The sequence below is a fragment of the Pristiophorus japonicus genome, chromosome 6 (assembly GCF_044704955.1).
Source record: "Pristiophorus japonicus isolate sPriJap1 chromosome 6, sPriJap1.hap1, whole genome shotgun sequence".
Taxonomy (NCBI): Eukaryota; Metazoa; Chordata; class Chondrichthyes; family Pristiophoridae; genus Pristiophorus; species Pristiophorus japonicus.
The window spans coordinates 249372200-249392092 of NC_091982.1; the positions used below are offsets into that span (position 1 = coordinate 249372200).

The following is a 19893-nucleotide window of genomic DNA, read 5'->3' on the forward strand; positions in this document are numbered from 1 at the left end:
GTTCAGGACACTAGCTTTCTCATCCTGAAACTGAATTTGAAATTCTACCATGCTGTGACCACTCTTCCCAAGAAGATCCTTCACTACGTGATCATTAGTTAATCCGGCCTCGTTACACATTATCAGATCTAAAATAGTCTGCTCCCAGTTTGGTTCCACAACTTATTATTCCAAATACCATCCTGTACATACTCTATGCACTCTTCCTCAAGTCTATCTTTGCCAATTTGATTTGTCCATTTAATATGGTGATTAAAATTGCCCATGATTATTGCCGCACCTTTATTACAAGCCTCTATTATTTCTTGATTTATATTCTATCCTACAGTGTTCATAAGTTTGGGGGGCCTGTAGACCATTCCCCCCAGTGACGTCTATCCCTTATTATTTCTTATCTCCCGACAAACTGATTCTACATCTTGATCTTTTGAGGCAATATTATTTCCCACTACTACACTGATCTCATCGTTTATTAAAAAAGCTACCCCACCTCGTTTCCCTTTCTGCCTGTCCTTCCGAAAAGGCAAATACACCTGAATATTAAGTTCCCAGCCTTGGTCACTTTGCAACCACGTCGTTGGAATATCTATCAGATCATACCCATTTATTTATATTTGTGCCGTCAACTCATCTATCTTGGTATGAATGCTGTGTGCATTCAGATATAGAGCTTTTAATTTTGTCTTTTTACCATTTTCCATACACTAACCGCTCTTTCTGATGCACTTTTATGTGTTTACGCTCTGTCCCTTCCTATCATACTATATTTATTATTACCTCTACCGCTACCCTGCACTTTTTTCTTCTCCTTTCTCTTTGCCTTTTTAAATTTCTGCTCACCGGATCCCTCCCCCTCGCCCCCACTATTTACTTTGAAGCCCTATCTATACCCCTATTTATTCGATTCATCGGGTCATTGTTCCCAGCCTGCTTCAAGTGACGCCCGTACTGACAATACAGCTCCCTTTCATTCCAGTACTGGTCCGATTGCGCGATGAATTGAACCCCATTTATCCCACAGCAACCTTTGAGCCATGCGTTCATATCTCTGATCCTATTTACCATATGCAAATTTGCTCGTGGCTCAGGTAATCATTCAGAGAATATTCCTTTGTGGTTCTGCTTTTTAATTTAGCCCCTAGCTGCTCATACTCCCTCAGCAGAACCTCTTTCATTCTCCTACCTGTGTCGTTGGTACCTACATGAACTACAATAACTGGATCTTTCCCCTCCCACTGCAAGTTCCAACCCAGCTCAGAGGAGATGTGCTTCACCCTTCGGGACTCATGCTCTCGGCTGCAGAGAACTGTATCTATCCCGATAACTATACTCTCCGCTACCACTACCAAATTGCTTTTTTACTGCCCCAACTGGAATGCCCTCTGTACCACGGAGCTTTGGTCAGTTTGCTCATCCTCCCAGCAGCACTGCTCTCGCCCACACAGGGAGTAAGAATCTCGTAACTGTTAGAAAATTGCAAGGGATGAGGCTCCTCCATTACTACATCCTGGGTCTCCAAACCTGCCTCACTTGTCATCACACCCTCCTGCCGCTGACCACGGACAAAGTTTGACTTATTTAACTTAAGGTGTGTGACTCGCTGCTGGAAAGCTGCTGGAATGCAGTGTCTAGGTAACACTCCCCCTCCCTGATGCGTCGCAGTCTTTGAAGCTCAGACTGCAGCTCCAACATGCTGCCAAAGTTCCTCGAGAAACCAAAACGTACTGCAGATGTGCTCGCCGTCGATCACACTGGTGTCCTCCATGCAATAACACATCGCCTCCCCTGCCATCGCTAACTTATTTAATTTCATTAATCACATTTTCAAGTTTTGATTAGTTTTTAATCACAGCTCTTGATTAAAACCAATGCCAAAGAAAAATAGTGATATACTGACAAACCAATCACTTCCCTGCTTTCTTGTGAGGTCACACTTGGATTTATTTTTACTTCATATCCTTGCAGGTCCATAGGTCCGGCTAGCTGTTAGGAGTCCCACTCGATCGGCTCACTCGCGCCCTTTTATTTCCAACCGCTGGTCCCCATCTCACGCTGCAATGATTCTTGTCTCAGTTTAAATCGGGCGAGGATATAGCATGGCTGTGCTCTAATAGCCCTTCCCAATGGGCAGTCATTTAATACTTAAATTCTTAGATGAAGATTGACTACTTGATTGAGATATTGGAGAGAGACTGGTGTCGATGATCTGTACAGCAACTGGGAGTCTTCTGCACAGCATTTACGTGGGTCTTTTCCTGGTCATCAGTGTAACTTCCACAGAAACCCCTGAGGAAAAACCTTACGAGCTGCGCCGCAAGCCCGTTTTCTTTGAAAGTTATGGCAGACGATTGGAAGAAGCTCTATGATATTTCCAGACATGAAATTTGGAAAGGAGGGTAAGAAAAGTTGACAACATTCATGGACGTCTAATTCGCTATTGTTTTCCTAAGTGAAGGGAGATTTCTCAAAAGTGGTAAACGAAATTAAATGGTTTTGTGCCCCTGGCCAACTTGAACGTTTATTTCATATATTCGGTTGTGCATTTATGTCATGTGAACTCTAGGTGTAAAAGGGCCTGATTAATACACAGTTTAAATGAAAGATGGATCTGAAACTAAATAAGACAATTTCAGTAGCAAACATCTTTGTAGAATAAGAACAGAATCGTGTTTAGAGTTTTGTTGGAAATGCCGAAAATAGAGATGTTACATTAACGTTTAAAAATTCACAACCGCCGCTGTGATATGTGGTCATTTGGAGTAGATTACAATGATCTAATATCTTTTGTGAGATAAAGAGGGTTTGAAACAAAGCGAACAGATGGAACTCTGATGGATGCAACAACCTGGCGATAAATGTATCTGTGTTCTAGGTTTAACCTCCGAGCATTGCGCTGGGTCCAAACAATGATCTTCACCATAGATGAAATAAACAGAGATCCGGTTCTCCTTCCCAACACAACTTTAGGTTACAGAATTGTGGACAGTTGTGACGTATCCTCTGAAGCACTTAAAGGAGCTCTCCAGATACTGAACGGAGATGAGGAGACTCTTTCACCTGACATCTGCCGTGGGTTTTCTTCTGTGCCGCTCATAATAGGGGATGCGGGATCTTCTCGATCTGCTGCAGTTTCAAGAATTGTCGGACTTTTTGGAATTCCCTTGGTAAGGATCGTATACATTTCAACCTTTGCTGGCGTTTGATCTTTAACAGCTGTATGCTGTAATGTGTAATCTAATTCCCTGCCCTTTCTCTGTATCTATTTATAGTCCTTTTCAAATTATTAACCAATTACAGTCGCTTCCTCAATAGTCACATGATGAGACTTTCCATATTCTGACAAACCTCTGTATAAAAACAATTATTTTAACATGCCTTAATTGTTCTAAAGTTAACTTTTAATCTGAGTCCTTTTGTTACCAATCCGTCAAACAGTCGAACTTTGATTATTTTTCCTCTGAAATACTTCCAGAGTTCGAAAACCTCTACAACATGCGCTTTTAACCTTTTCTGTTTCAAGGCAAAGACTTATAACCTGCCGTTCCTGGCATCATTTTAGTGAATCTTCACTGCAACTTTGACACATCTCGCATTTCATTTCTATAATGGCCCGTGCAAAGCCACACATAATACTATAACGGTGGCAGAACCAATATCTGTGGAAAGTGACCAGCACAAATTCCCTTTAATGTTCACTGCCCGTGTACCTACTTATATTTTACCTACATTTTCATCTTAAGGATTGTGTAATTCTCTGTTTTTTTGTTTTGTGTAAGAATACTACCACTTTATCCGGCCCATTAGATGCCATCCCCTCTCTCTTTATTCAGACTGGTTTACCGCCCTGGAATATATGGAATTGCTGGGGGCGGGGGGTGGGGGGAGCGGTAGAGTTGTTCCACCACTCTCCCCGGCGAGTGACTGAGTGGAAACATACATGAGCAAATGCTGCTCGGTGGGATGGTGATGGGGCTGGGAGCGGAGGCTAATCCTACAAAAGCGTTGGTTTGTGCGCTGTTTTCCAATAATTTAAAAAGTATTGAGATATCCACCTTAACTGCTAGGGACTGAGCAGGGCTCCACTTTAGAGTGCCCCCAAACCCCTTTTCCAGCTCGACTCTGGATGGCCCCTGTGGCCATTTATGAAAGTCGGACACCAACATCTGAAATTTCCGTGAGGATTCTCACGATCGGCAACCGTAACTGGAGATGCTGGATAAACGTGATTTGCACTGAGAATCACCAGAGTTGCAGCAACTAATTAGCAGAACTCTGAAGGAAATTCCCAAATCAGGCCGCTGCATCCAGTTCTCTGCCGGTCCTAACATCTGTGTTGCTAACAATTGTATTTCCTCATAAATTTCTGTTATTGCAGTCAAGCTGTTGAAGAAATTATTTCACTGAAAGTGCTCAAGGGAGCAAATGTTCCTGATCATTCAAATATTCTATCTCGTAATCCTACATTTATAATGCTTTAGCAGATTAATGCAATTACTAGCCCATAGGGAACACATAAGTCTGGGGAAAAAAAGTGAAAGACAACTTTTGCAAGTCCCTTGAAATGATATCCTAGGACAGTGGCCGCGGCTCATTCATTTATCAGATATTCCTCACACTTCTATTTTATTTCATATTAAATGGTAACACGTTTACAGTGAATTATAATCCATTTATTAAGTGCCGAGATAAATTTCGGACACTGGATCCTTGATCGGCTTGTCCCAGTGTTTTAAGATCTGGTCCAGTAGTGACTTAAAACCAAATACAGGCAATATCATCTCACGCTTCCCTGTTTCATTAATATAGCTAATTTATATCTCCTTACATTGCAGATCAGTTACTTTGCTTCTTGTGCCTGTCTGAGTGACAAGCATGAATTTCCAACTTTTTTCAGGACAGTCCCCAGTGACGCCGTTCAAATCAAAGCTTTGCTCAGACTCGTCAAGTACTTCAAGTGGAATTGGGTTGGGGTTGTTGCGGTTGACAGTGACTATGGGCAGTTTGGTATTCAATCGTTTGCTGAGGAAATCTGGAACTCAAATGTCTGCATCGCCTACACTGAATTCATCCCTTCCGGTCGTGCCAGAAACAGAATGTCACAGATCGCAGATACGATTAGAAAATCCTCAGCAAAAGTGATTATATTATTTTGTGGAGAGAGCGACGTGCTTGTTTTGATTAAGGAGCTCAGACTCAGAAACATTACTGACGTCCAGTTGATAGCAAGCGAAGCCTGGGTAACGTCATCTCTAATTTGGACAGAGGAAAGTCGGGAAATTTTGACTGGAACAATCGGGTTTGGAATCAGGAGAGCGGAAATTCCAGGACTGAGAGATTTTCTCCTCAAACTTCACCCTTCCAGAGCACCAGAAAATCCGTTTGTCGAAGAATTCTGGGAAGAAGTGTTTGGCTGCAAGTTAAAGAAACGCGACCAAATGTCAGGGCAAAATGCATGGCTATTTTCTGACAAGCCGTGCACTGGGTTAGAGAACCTGAACACAAGTAAGAACATATATACCGATGTGTCACAGTTAAGAGTTTCCTACAACGTGCATAAAGCGGTATACGCTGTAGCTCACGCCATTCATAATTTACAAACGTGTGAAAATGGAAAAGGCCCATTTATCAACAATACATGTGGTCAAAAATCAAACATCGTACCTTGGCAGGTGAGAGACATTTTGTAGTTGTGTTGCGCTAAAAAAAAAACAAAATGCAACAAGCACTTACCATTCTATCCGTCCTTTAAAACAAAATGATAAACAAATCTGCCAAAACTTCTAGTCCTGAAATAGAAACGCAATTCTTCCTGAGTGTTTAATTTCGGTAATGTCAATCTATACTTATATGGGCAACCGTTTGCTGAAGATCTCGTCTGTTTGGCACAAAGTGCAAAGATGTTCATTTATGTCGATCTTTGAAAATTCCGCCAAAAAAATCTCAAATGGAATTGTTCATTAACAAGTAACTCCACCAACTACTTGTTAGTGAACAAGTACACATTGCGATCATAAGAATTCCTATCTGCATATATACTCATTTAAATATGGAAAGTAATTGGAGAATTTCTTTTTTTAAATCATGTTTTTTTCTTTATTAAGCTTTTGCACTATCTGAAAGAAGTCAAATTTATGAATAAATTTGGGGAAGAAATTAGCTTTGATATTAACGGAGATCCGATTGCTTCATATGACCTGATAAACTGGCAGAAGCGCACTGATGGGTCGGTTGAGTTTGTTAAAGTTGGTTATTATGATGCAGCGCTGCCGGAAAGTATAAAACTCGTGTTGGATGAAAGCACCATCTTCTGGCATGGACATCAAAAAAAGGTAAGTCGATTTTCAGCCTTCAAGCATGGCGTTTGCTACTTTCTTAGTCTCTGTAGAACATATTTCGTCAGTTTACCGAATAAATGAGATTATAGAAATTTACTTTCACCTTCGTTAAACTAAGGGAATTTAGTGTTGAAGATTAGGACAATTACCTTTGCAGCAGCCAGTGGCAACAGGAAGCACTGGACAGCAAGATATTACTCTTCAGATGCAGAGTGTAACTCTTTCAAATCTGCCCCAGCAATGCACATCAGCGCCAACTTCAGAAAAACACTGTATAGTGTACCAGTGTGGCATTTTCTAAGTGCTGCACAAGCAGCACTGAAAATTATGTGGCAATTAATGAGTGTGCAATGATTATTATACAGTCATTTCAGAAGCAAGTATAATCTTAACGTATTTGCTTGTGGCTATCACCGAATAATCATTAATATTCGGCCGACATAACAGTTTCTCAATTATCTGGACTACAGTGTTAACACTGGCATTGATAGTTTCACTAATTTCCCTCATCATCAACATCCTCAAGCATGTTTTCCTGCACAATCAAATCCCATTAATATGCTTTATCCCAAGTCCTGCTTTACTTCTCCTTGAAAATTTGCCCATGTTCACTCTATCGCTGAGAAAGCAAATTCCTCTCAGCCTTCAAATTCTGCCCTCTTGCTTAATATTGATCATTTTTAAAGTTTTCAAAGCTGCTCTTAACTGTTATATTACACATAAGCATGAAATTGGTGTCTATCTTGTTTCATTTCAAATTATTTTGTGCGTGCTATACTTGATGTCTTATTTCTGACTCTGTTTCCATCTATTAGGGGTTTTCCAGTGCTCTGTCCAGTCTAAAGTGTTTTCATTATTTGCATGATCGTCATTCCACTTGCAGTACAGTGGATGAGTTAGGGCACCGTGATCACATCCATGATATTAAATGCATAGCTAAAGGTGCCTCAAAGACGCCCCGTTTATTCCTGTGTACCAAACATTTATCTTCGCCTCAACAATTTATAAAGGTCTATCATCTCAAGTAAGTCCAACAATGGAATGCTGAACCTCATTTGAACTTGTTAATTGGTAACACGATAGCATTGCTGTTTATAACTGATCGTGCGCCCCTCCCTACCCGCGAATCTCAGTTCATCCCATCTTTTCGTTCGTTTGTTTCATCGATAGCTATTTTCAGTTTATTACTCCACTTTCTTTTCCTTATTTTGAACTTCAAATACACTATGCTACATGTTGTTCTCCACATACCTCCTCACTGTTTTGAAATCAAACTGTATTACACTATGCTTTACTCGTCCATCCATCCCCGCAACTCCTTTGTCCATCGGCATGAAGCCGTGTTAAAATCGGGCAGGAATCCTAAGCCCCGGGAGGCCGGGACCCAGGTAAAATCCCTCTCACAAACTAAATGCTTCGCGGGGAGGAACGCCGATAGGGAAGGTCCAAGACTTTTGTGGGCCATAAATAAACTAAGAAGAATTTTAGAAACGTATTTTACTTAGCCTCCTCCAAGCCTAGCTCACCAGGTTTGGCCTGCAGAAGATGCCAAAAGAAGGCCTCAGGGTAAAATAACAGATCGGACCCAATCAGCTCATTGATCTGCAACGGCATGCGATTCTGACTTGGGGCAGGTGTCAGCCAAAAAAGGGCAGACATTAAGCAGGTAAGACTGCCAGAGCTGGGGAACTCAATTCGAACCCAATAAAGGAGTGTCAGAAGGCTGCGGAGGGCATGCCAGCTGAGCCCAGGCCAAGTAGGAGCCTGAGGCCGAGTTCAGAATCTGAGCACACGTTAAAATCTGAGCCAGACACAACGTTAAAGCCTCACCTGAAACTTTCCAAGAAGAGTCATAACAAGGAGATGTGTTTGTTTTCTCACTCTTCCCAGCCCAGTGAACTGGAATACTTTCTAATTAAGACGGATTGAGGAAGAAACAAAGCCAATCTGCAAATAAAACAAGTACAGAAGAGAACTTACTTATTAGACACAATGAAATTATTTTGAAAAATCCACTGTTAAATGTCTCTGTCTCCACAGGTACCAGTGTCAGTTTGCAGTGGCAGCTGCCCAACAGGTACACGGAAAGCAGCTCGGAGGGGCCAACCTATTTGCTGCTTTGATTGTTTACCATGTGCTGATGGGGAAATTAGTAATAAAACAGGTGTGCAATATTGAACTACTTACGTTGGTCCATAGTATTAAATGCATTATAAGAACATAAGAACATAAGAATTAGGAACAGGAGTAGGCCATCTAGCCCCTCGAGCCTGCTCCGCCATTCAATAAGATCATGGCTGATCTGGCCGTGGACTCAGCTCCACTTACCCGCCCTCTCCCCGTAACCCTTAATTACCTTATTGGTTAAAAATCTATCTATCTGTGACTTGAATACATTCAATGAGCTAGCTCAACTGCTTCCTTGGGCAGAGAATTCCACAGATTTACAACCCTCTAGGAGAAGAAATTCCTTCTCAATTCGGTTTTAAATTGGCTCCCCCGTATTTTGAGGCTGTGCCCCCTAGTTCTAGTCTCCCCTACCAGTGGAAACAACTTCTCTGCCTCTATCTTGTCTATCCCTTTCATGATTTTAAATGTTTCTATAAGATCACCCCTCATCCTTCTGAACTCCAACGAGTAAAGACCCAGTCTACTCAATCTATCATCGTAAGGTAACCCCCTCATCTCCGGAATCAGCCTAGTGAATCGGGAAGGGAAGGATTGCAATATTCTTTGAAATTCATCGGCATTAACCTATGCAGATATTTGCTGTACAAGTGCCCTGAATAGCTTACCTGAATGGCATTTTTTTGTTCCTAGAAGTTATAATTTCAGGCGGGTGTAAGCCATATAGTGTCACTGGGGTGTGAAGCTGTCCAAATTGAATTTGGGGGCAAATTGCAACTGTTACTAATGGAAAGCAAACTTGTAAAAATTCGTTTTCAATCCTTTTAATGTTAATGGGAATAACAATAAGACTAAACCTTGTGAGCAGGGTTTTACATGGACTGAGCTCCATTTCCAATTGTTAAGGGCTGGCAGCAAGCCATAGGTTTATCTCAGGTCTGAATATTCCTCAGCACCATGGTTACCTAAGTCACTTTGTTACATGTAATTATGGAGGCTCTGTAATATGCTTGACTCATTATTTATAATTTATAGGAAAATCGCCATCTTTCTGAGGGCTTTAAGCCCTTGTGTTTGTCCACAGTTCTCTTATCTCCTAGGACCTTTCACCAGTTCCAATCAAGAAGGTAGCCAGAGGCATAACTTTCATCAAGGGCTCTGGTAAACACAGAAACATATAAATTTACAGTGCAGAAGGAGGACATTCTGGTCTATCGTGTCCACGCTGGCCAGCAAAGAGCCTCACGATCCTCGATCAGCAGCCCTGAAGGTTACATAAAAACCTATGAACAATGAACAATGGCCAAACGGTCTGCCACACACAACTGCAACACCCCTTACACGAAAACATTCTACTCTCCACCCAATTGGAGCCATGCGATCTCCAGGGAGAGGCAAAACCCAGGTAAAAACCCAGGCCAATTTGGCGAAAAAAATCTGGGAAAATTCCTCTCCGACCCATCCAGGTGATCGAAACTAGTCCCGGAGGTCACCTTGACCGATTTTGATTCCCTGCAGTACTTACCATCATATCTGCACCAGCTAACAAGAGGTTATCTGTACTAATCCCAATTACCAGCTCTAGGTCCGTAACCCTGCAGGTTACGGCACTTTAATTGCCCATCCAACCATCTTTTAAATGTGGTGATGGTTTCTGCATCCACTACTCTTCCAGGCAGAGTGTTCCAGACACCCACAACTTTCTGCGTGAATAAACACCCCTTAAATCCATTCGGAACGATCCACCAACGATCTTAAAACTATGCTCCCTCACAATAGACCACTCCACCAAAGGAAATAGGTCCTTGCTATCCACTATATCCAGGCCCCTCAATATTTTGCACACCTCAGTGAGGTTTCTTCTAAACCTCTTCTGTTTCAATGAGAACAAACCCAGCCTATCCAACCTGTCCTCTGTAGTGACAGGAGAGTGCAATTGTAAGTTTGAGATAACGCTATTGGATTTGCCTCCATGGGGGGAAACTGTAAATTGAGCAGCTTCCTGCAGCGCACAGACTGAGATCGTTTATTCACCTGGTGGAGAATTCTATCTCTATTCTTCGTGCATTCCTTTCCATTTCTGAAAGCCTAACAGAGCCTGTAATGTACAATTGCAGTAAGGTTGGTTAGCGTTTTGGTTTGAGTTTCACAAAATGCCCGAATCAATCGCCATGAGGATGTGATCCTGAATTTTTAGGAAAACATTTAACAATGGGATGAATGAAGTAAACCTGGTGAGAATTCAGACTCATTAAGTAGTTTAAGAATTAGCCATGGCTCAATCTTCCATATGCACACCTTCCATTTTCCAACATTCCATTGACTCTGGATCAGTTCCTATGGAGTGGAGGGTAGCCAATGTAACCCCACTTTTTAAAAAAGGAGGGAGAGGGATAACACGGAATTATAGACCGGTCAGCCTGACATCGGTAGTGGGTAAAATGATGGAATCAATTATTAAGGATGTCATAACAGTGCATTTGGAAAGAGGTGACATGCTAGGTCCAAGTCAGCATGGATTTGTGAAAGGGAAATCATGCTTGACAAATCTTCTGGAATTTTTTGAGGATGTTTCCAGTAGAGTGGACAAGGCAGAACCAGTTGATGTGGTATATTTGGACTTTCAGAAGGCTTTCGACAAGGTCCCACACAAGAGATTAATGTGCAAAGTTAAAGCACATGGGATTGGGGGTAATGTGCTGACATGGATTGAGAACTGGTTGTCAGACAGGAAGCAAAGAGTAGGAGTAAATGGGTACTTTTCAGAATGGCAGGCAGTGACTAGTGGGGTACCGCAAGGTTCTGTGCTGGGGCCCCAGCTGTTTACATTGTACATTAATGATTTAGACGAGGGGATTAAATGTAGTATCTCCAAATTTGCGGATGATACTAAGTTGGGTGGCAGTGTGAGTTGCGAGGAGGATGCTATGAGGCTGCAGAGCGACTTGGATAGGTTAGGTGAGTGGGAAAATGCATGGCAGATGAAGTATAATGTGGATAAATGTGAAGTTATCCACTTTGGTGGTAAAAACAGAGAGACAGAATATTATCTGAATGGTGACAGATTAGGAAAAGGGGAGGTGCAAAGAGACCTGGGTGTCATGGTACATCAGTCATTGAAGGTTGGCATGCAGGTACAGCAGGCGGTTAAGAAAGCAAATGGCATGTTGGCCTTCATAGCGAGGGGATTTGAGTACAGGGGCAGGGAGGTGTTGCTACAGTTGTACAGGGCCTTGGTGAGGCCACACCTGGAGTATTGTGTACAGTTTTGGTCGCCTAACCTGAGAAAGGACATTCTTGCTATTGAGGGAGTGCAGCGAAGGTTCACCAGACTGATTCCAGGGATGGCGGGACTGACCTATCAAGAAAGACTGGATCAACTGGGCTTGTATTCACTGGAGTTCAGAAGAATGAGAGGGGACCTCATAGAAACGTTTAAAATTCTGATGGGGTTAGACAGGTTAGATGCAGGAAGAATGTTCCCAATGTTGGGGAAGTACAGAACCAGGGGACACAGTCTAAGGATAAGGGGTAAGCCATTTAGGACCGAGATGAGGAGGAATTTCTTCACCCAGAGAGTGGTGAACCTGTGGAATTCTCTACCACAGAAAGTTGTTGAGGCCAATTCACTAAATATATTCAAAAAGGAGTTAGATGAAGTCCTTACTACTAGGGGGAATCAAGGGGTATGGTGAGAAAGCAGGAATGGGGTACTGAAGTTCCATGTTCAACCATGAACTCATTGAATGGCGGTGCAGGCTAGAAGGGCCGAATGGCCTACTCCTGCACCTATTTTCTATGTTTCTATGTTTCTATGATTCCAAAGATTGTGGATAAAAATGCCATTCCATGTTGTGAGTCTATAATATAAACTTACACTTCAGTACAGAAGAGAGGGAGTGAAGGTGTCACTTGCAGATGAAGCATTAAACTGAGATCCCGTCTGTCTGCTCATAAAATACACAATACATGCAGAAGAATAGGGTGATGGTATTCTCCTCGTTGCAGCAATACCTACAATTCAAAATTAGTTAATTCACTGGGATGTGATTTTTGAAGACCTGATAATGTGAAACGTGTTTTGAATTGCAAGTTTAAAAAAAAAATCCTCATCTTACTAGTTCCACCACTTCTGGCAATATCTGCATTGGGGTCAGAGCAAACAGCCCCCATCCCCATTTCTGGCAGAATTTGAAAGCAGACAGAGAAAGGGACATGTTAACTTTGCAAGTATGTCAGCCAAAATTCCTCGTGCACTTTCCAAATAAAAGAAGCTTTGTTAGCAGACCACCCATCCACACTTGATATCAGTGATCGGCAATAATGAGTTGGAGGTCATGCTGATTTGTCCTTTCCTAGTTATGGGTCCATTTTCACCTGTCTGTTGTTATGCCAACGAAGATCAACTATACTATTGGGTACAAGAATCACACGGCGAGAAGCGGTCGTAGTGAGCTTTACAATCGAGCATTTTGACTTACTGCCATGTGCCTGCTATAATCGGTCTACTCACCATTTTAATCGCTTACTGCATTTTGTTGGCCAGAGTGCCCGCCAGCAGCAGGCAGGAGCTTCATTAATTTATTCAAATCAGGATGCTATGATGTCACGGGGATTCTGACTGCATTGTCTAAGCACGGAATCTGCTTTTACATTCCCACGAGTCTGAAACAGGTCTGCATACAGAAGTAGCCTTCGAAGGTAAGTTTAAAACGTTCCTTTGTTGGGCCAGAAGGATGAGTAGTGCTCCTTGGATCTCACAAGAAATGTCACAGATCCCTGCTGGGTGGCGGGTTCCCTGCTGCGATTGGATCAGGAAACTCCCCCACCTGCCTCCCAGCCGGCGAAACTTCCTTTCTTGCCTGCAGGCCAGCTGCTACCTTCCATGGGGCTTACACAACGATGACAGGCGACATTTAGATGAGATATAAGAGTTAAAATTCTCCACACGTGAAAACTCGGGTAGTAAAAGGGGCCCTAGGATTTACTATCAATTTATGGATATGAAGGCCATAGAGAGGGTGCAGAAAAGATTTACAAGAATGATTCCAGAGATGAGGGACTTCAGTTACGTGTATGCACTAGAGAATCTGGGGCTGTTCTCCTCAGAACACAGAAGTTTGAGACGCGATTTGATACCAGTGTCCAAAATTATGAGGGGACTAGACAGAGTAGATTGAGAAAACTGCTCCCATTGGCTCTTCAGCAGACACAAATTTAAGGTGTTTGGCAGAAGAACCAAAGGCGACATGATAAAAGACTTTTATATGCAGCGAATGGTTAGGACCTGGAATGTACTACCTGAAAGGGTGCTGGAGGCAGACTCAATCGTAGCTTTCTATTCTAAATTGGATTCGTACATGAGGGAAAAAAATTAATACTACGGGAAAGGGCGGGATAGTGGTGTTAGCTGAAGTGCTTGACGGGCCGAATAGTCTCTTGCTGTGCTGTAAGCATTCCATGATTCTATGATTTACAGTATGCAAAAAAAACGGTATTTTTGGACATGTTGCCCATTACAGAAAACATTCGATTTACCTTTATATTTATTTTAATGGACATGAAATTCAGGCACTTTCAATAAATCAGTGGCCAACCCACAACACCAACACTCTGGCAGCAAGTTAGAAAATCCACTGTATAACTATTTGCAGAGTTACCCTTGCGAGTAAAGTTCAACTATGCCGGGCACAATCTAGGTGGTGGTAAATCAAGTGGTCGTTATGAACTTACCAGATTTTCTATTTGAAGTCGATTGAAAGGAAAATTGAGCAGGGTGTATAGAAACATAGAAACATAGAAAATAGGTGCAGAAGTAGGCCATTCGGCCCTTCAAGCCTGCACTGCCATTCAATGAGTTTATGGCTGAACATGCAACTTCAGTATCCCATTCCTGCTTTCTCGCCATACCCCTTGATCCCCCTAGTAGTAAAGACTATATCTAATTCCTTTTTGAATATATTTAGTGAATTCACCTCAACAACTTTCTGTGGTACAGAATTCCACAGGTTCACCACTCTCTGGGTGAAGACGTTTCGCCTCATTTCGGTCCTAAATGGGTGACCACTTATCCTTAGACTGTGACCCCTGGTTCTGGACTTCCCCAACATCGGGAACATTCTTCCTGCATCTAACCTGTCAAGTCCCATCAGAATGTTATATGTTTCAATGAGATCGCTTCTCATTCTTCTAAACTCCAGTGAATATAGGCCCAGTCGATCCAGTCTCTCCTCATATGTCAGTCCTGTCAACCCGGGAATCACTCTGGTCATTCATTTTCCAACAGTCTATCGCCTCTGGATCAGTTGTTATCGACTGGAGGGTAGCTAATGTAAGACCACTTTTTAAAAATGAGGGAGAGAGAAAACAAGGAATTTTAGACCGGTTAGCCTGACATCGGTGCACTCCCTCAATAGCAAGAACGTCCTTCCTCAGATTAGGAGACCAAAACTGAACACAATATTCCAGATGAGGCCTCAGCAAGGCCCTGTACAATTGCAGTAAGAGCTCACTGTTCCTATACTCAAATCCCCTAGCTATGAAGGCCAACATGCCATTTGCCTTCTTCACCGTCTGCTGTACCTGCATGCCAACTTTCAATGACTGATGTATCATGACACCCAGGTCTCGTTGCACCTCCAGTTTTCCTAATCTGCCACCATTCAGATAATAGTCTGTCTCTCTGTTTTTGTCACCAAAGTGGATAACCTCACAGTTATCCACATTATACTGCATCTGAAATACATTTGCCCACTCACCTAACCTTTGCAAGTCACCCTGCAGCCTCTTAGCATCCTCATCACAGCTCACACCGCCACCCAGCTTACTGACATCTGCAAACTTGGAGACATTTCACTTAATTCCTTCATCTAAATCATTGATATATATTGTAAGTAGCTGGTGTCCCAGTACTGGGCCAGACAGCACCCCACTAGTCACTGTCTGCCATTCTGAAAAGAACCTGTTTATCCCGACTCTCTGCTTCTTGTCTGCCAACCAGTTCTCTATCCACGTCAATACATTACCCCCAATACCATGTGCTTTAATTTTGTACACAATCTCGTGTGTGGGACCTTGTCAAAAGATTTTTGAAAGTCCAAATACACCACATCTCCCTTGTCCACTGTAATAGTTACATCCTCAAACAATTCCAGAAGATTTGTCAAGCATGATTTCCCTTTCACAATTCCATGCTGACTTGGACCGATCCTGTCACTGCTTTCCAAATGCGCTGCTATGACATCCTTAATAATTGATTCCATCATTTACCCACTACTGAAGGGAAATACGCCACTGTAACTTTGTGACCTTTCTTTGAAAGTTACACTGCTTAGATCAGTTTTTGGATCATTCAACAGAGGATAATTATTTCCAACTTATTTAAAGTTTTATCTCCTACAGATTCTATTGAATGCGTGAGATGCTCAATAGACCACTGGTCAAATGATGAAAGAATTCAATGTCTACCAAGAGAAACTGAATATCTCTCCTTTCAGGACGAAATAGGAATAATACTGACAGCGATTTCAGTGTTTGGAGCTTGTATCACAGGAGCTGTTGCAGCTGTTTTTTTATATTTCATAAACACCCCCATTGTACGGGCCAACAATTCAGAACTAAGTTTCCTTCTGTTAATCTCATTAATTCTGTGCTTTCTGTGCTCCATTGCATTCATTGGCCAGCCATCACCGTGGTCATGTATGATGCGTCATATTGTGTTCGCTGTTAGTTTTGTTCTGTGCATTTCCTGTATTCTTATTAAAACTCTGGTCGTCCTGATGGCATTTAAAGCAACCCTGCCGGCCAGTAATGTGATGAAATGGTTTGGACCCAAGCAACAAATATCCATTGTATTTCTCTGTACATTGATCCAATTTATAATATGTCTGATCTGGTTAGTGAGTTCTCCCCCACTCCCAGCAAAAAACACCAAGTATCAAAGTGCAAAGATTATCCTTGAGTGTAATGTGGGTTCCACGGTTGCTTTTTGGTGTGTGTTCGGATATATCGGGCTCTTGGCTTGTATGTGTTTTATTTTAGCCTTCTTGGCCCGAACATTACCAGATAAGTTCAATGAAGCTAAATTTATAACCTTCAGCATGCTCATCTTTTTTGCAGTTTGGGTAACTTTTATCCCCGCTTATGTGAGCACTCCTGGAAAATATACAGTCGCTGTGGAAATATTTGCAATTTTAGCATCGAGCTTTGGACTGTTGAGCTGTATCTTTGCTCCAAAATGTTACATTATCTTGTTAAAACCAGAAGAAAATACCAAAAAGCACTTGATGGATAAGCAGATAGCAATTGAATCAGTTCAAACAGATACTTAGGAGATCAATTGTAACCCTACCCATGCGGCAGAAACTAAACGAGTGGGTTACTATTGAGCTTCCAACGCGAATCCTTCCTAACTTTGCCGATTGTAAGCTGTAGGGTGTTACAGGCGGTTGAGACTCCGAGCAAGAGTAGGCAGGGCCACACAGATTTATGCAAATATTGACCATGTTATGTCACTGCCAATCTGATTGTATTTTAACCCAGTGTTGATTAAGGAAACTGCTTCTCCTTACCCGGCAGGTAAAGCAGGTAAGAAGCTGTCAGAAAGGATAAAATCCTCCAATGTAAGCCTTTAATGGCGCCAGGAGGAACTGGCTTTTTCCACTTTGCACCACATGGAAAGATTCATACTCCCTTCCCTGGAATACCCACTTCCTTTGCAGGACGCCATTCCGAACCCATCCGGCATCTTACCTGCTTGACAGCAAGCCTTTCCTTTGGTGCTTGCCATAGATCGCTGGGCACCGAACTTTTTTTAATGACCATCGGTGCACTGCGCATTTCCCCACCGGTTCTGGCAGGAAGCATTTAAATGATGCCAGGTGGATAAAATAAAGACATTCATCTTGCTTAATAGACTAGAAATGCACTCGCTTGCACGTTTCCTGCCAGAACGCCATTTTGGATTAACATCCCTGGTAAATTCAGAATGGTTTGGCCATCTGAGACGGTTTTTTCTCTATGCTTATCGACAATTTCACATCTTCAATTAAATTAACCTGTTATTTACCTAAGTACCGTTCTAAGGTATCACATGTATTAAATTAAGTCGAATAACTGATCAGTCTAAAGAAAATAACGCTGATCATATATGGCCCTGAAATTCTGGCCTTCCCGGGTCCATACAGAGTGTGTATGGAGCCGGGAAGGCATCGCAAAAGCCGGTTTTCGGCATGCAATGCGCATGCACCGAAAACAGTTTTTTTCGATTTGTCAAATTCTGGCTTGACAGATCGCACACAACTCGGCAGCCAGGATATTCACTTGGGCAAGATTGCGGTATTTGCCCATCTCTTTCCCAGTGAATGTCGTTTAAACTCTTGCACCTGCTAAAAGCAGGTACATAACATACTTTTACCAGCATAATAATTTTCAAACAACAAAAAAAAATGAAACTAAAAGTTAAAACCACATTTTTCTGTTAAAAACCCTGCCCCCTAAGGTAAGTTTATTTTAAACCCTAATTACAAATCTTTAAAAAAATCGGATTATATTTTTTGTGAAACATTTTTTAACTTTAATTTAAATGAATGTTAAATATGTGATGTTTTATTTCTACTTTTTATTTCTGTTTTGTTGTTGAGAGTGGGGTGTTTCGCTTTGATAATAATGAGAACTCCTACTTAAGGAGTTCCCATTATTGTGAATGAGAATACTTTACCTTGATTGGCTGTCCAGTACCACATGACTCCAGATTCCCCCTGCGCATCCAGAAGATCTGAATGCCTCCCTTGCAGGGAGAGGAGGCCTGCGACCGGGATCGCTGTGGACATAGCAGCAAAAGCTAGGTGCGGATCTTTTTTAATATTTTCTGGCGAGCATCCAGCACAGGGATTTCAGGCCATTAGTTACGTTGAAGGATTTGGAGCATTAATTTCCATATACAACATCCCATACACTCTCCCAGGCCCCTCTCCATACCTCCACCGTCTGCTGAAAGACGACCGATAGTTACAGCCTCTATTCTCATTCTCAATTTCTCAAGATAGCACCGTTGTAGAACTAGGTATCTCCACTGGACTTTCATTCTCCCTCTTGCTGTAGCTTATATACTCCTTGCCAATGTTCCATTTCTTCTTCCTTCCATGATCAGCCAAAATCTTATGAAATGGGGGAGCAGGCTCGAGGGGCCAAATGGCCTAATCCTACTCCTATTTCTTATGTTCTTATTTAACCTCTGTGATGTGCTACATTACGGGCCATCGGCCTTTATGTTCCTTTGTTTCACAAAAATAATGCATAATTTCAGCTGAAACAGATATAAATTATACAATGCACTTTGTTATCTTTAGTCCCATTCGCACAAGAAACTTAGGTAAAACACTTAGGTAATCAGTGATTAAAATCCCACAATGTTTTTTTTGGATCGAGCATTTCCGTTCATGTACCAAGCTGTATGTACATAAAAAATGACATGTACATTAAAAGCATTTATTTAAATAAATCTTTCCTGCAAGTCACCTAAAGTTGATAGTTTCTTTATAATAAATACCACCAACTGAATTCTGAATCTCAGGTTTTTTTCTGCACACTTGCCCTCAATTTAAACTTACCACCCAGACATAAAACAAGAATGTGGATCAGTCGCCTATTATAAAAAAATACCGATTTTCAATTCCATTTAATTTAATTGGAGGAAAATTGCGCAGATTCAGTGAATGGCGGGGTTTTGCTCCACGACCTTACATACAAATGGGTGAAAGTTATGCTACAGTTGCATAAAACTCTGGGTAAATCCCATCTGGAGTACTGTGTTCAGTTCTCGACACCATACCTCCGGCAATATATATTAGCCTTGGAGGGGCTGGAAGGCATGTTTCTCTAGCGCAGCATTCTGCCTGAGTTGATAACAATTATAATCATATCAGATAAATATTTTCACAGAGAGCTCGTTATAAGACATGCCACAGAAAACTAATTCGAGTGGGCATGGCTGGTCATGACAAAAGGTTGAGTAAGGAGCCTCATGATAAACAAACTGTCCACTGTAACAAGAGGTCCTAACAGGAGATAAGCGGAGGGAAGAGCTCAAGCAGACTGGTGGGGTTAGCGATAGGCACTTATTCCCCGGTAATTGAACAATTGAATGGGTAATAAATGATTGACGCGAGATAACCACACGCGCCGCCCCCCCCACCACCACCACCAGATATATATCATCATTATCATAGGCGGTCCCTCAAATCGAGGATGACTTGATTCCACGTCAAAAAGTTCACAGGTTTTTCATATAAGGACCTAAAATTCCAGGACCCGAACTAAATCATGAACAGTGGAAGATGGCGGTGTGTTATTTTTTTTTACGTGTGGTGGTCGTTCCACACCAGCCACCACACGGGCATGACAGAGCTAGGTCTTAGTCCAGTGGGAAGGA

General features: G+C 42.0%; 1 protein-coding gene across 1 annotated transcript; it reads left to right on the forward strand.

Annotated features, from left to right (window-relative positions):
• The first annotated feature begins 2906 nt into the window (after nt 1-2906).
• LOC139266291 (extracellular calcium-sensing receptor-like) lies at nt 2907-16792 on the forward strand. Its single transcript, XM_070884117.1, has 5 exons — nt 2907-3164; nt 4833-5669; nt 6102-6329; nt 8376-8499; nt 15864-16792. The coding sequence occupies exons 1-5, from the start codon at nt 2907-2909 to the stop codon at nt 16790-16792; spliced, it is 2376 nt and encodes a 791-aa protein (XP_070740218.1).
• Nucleotides 16793-19893: the final 3101 nt, after the last annotated feature.

Coding starts and splice junctions, on each gene's coding strand:
- LOC139266291 (XM_070884117.1), top strand. CDS start 2,907: ATGATCTTCACCATAGATGAAATAAACAGAGATCCGGTTCTCCTTCCC. Junction 3,165..4,832: donor GACTTTTTGGAATTCCCTTG/GTAAGGATCGTA, acceptor CTTACATTGCAG/ATCAGTTACTTTGCTTCTTG. Junction 6,330..8,375: donor GGCATGGACATCAAAAAAAG/GTAAGTCGATTT, acceptor CTGTCTCCACAG/GTACCAGTGTCAGTTTGCAG.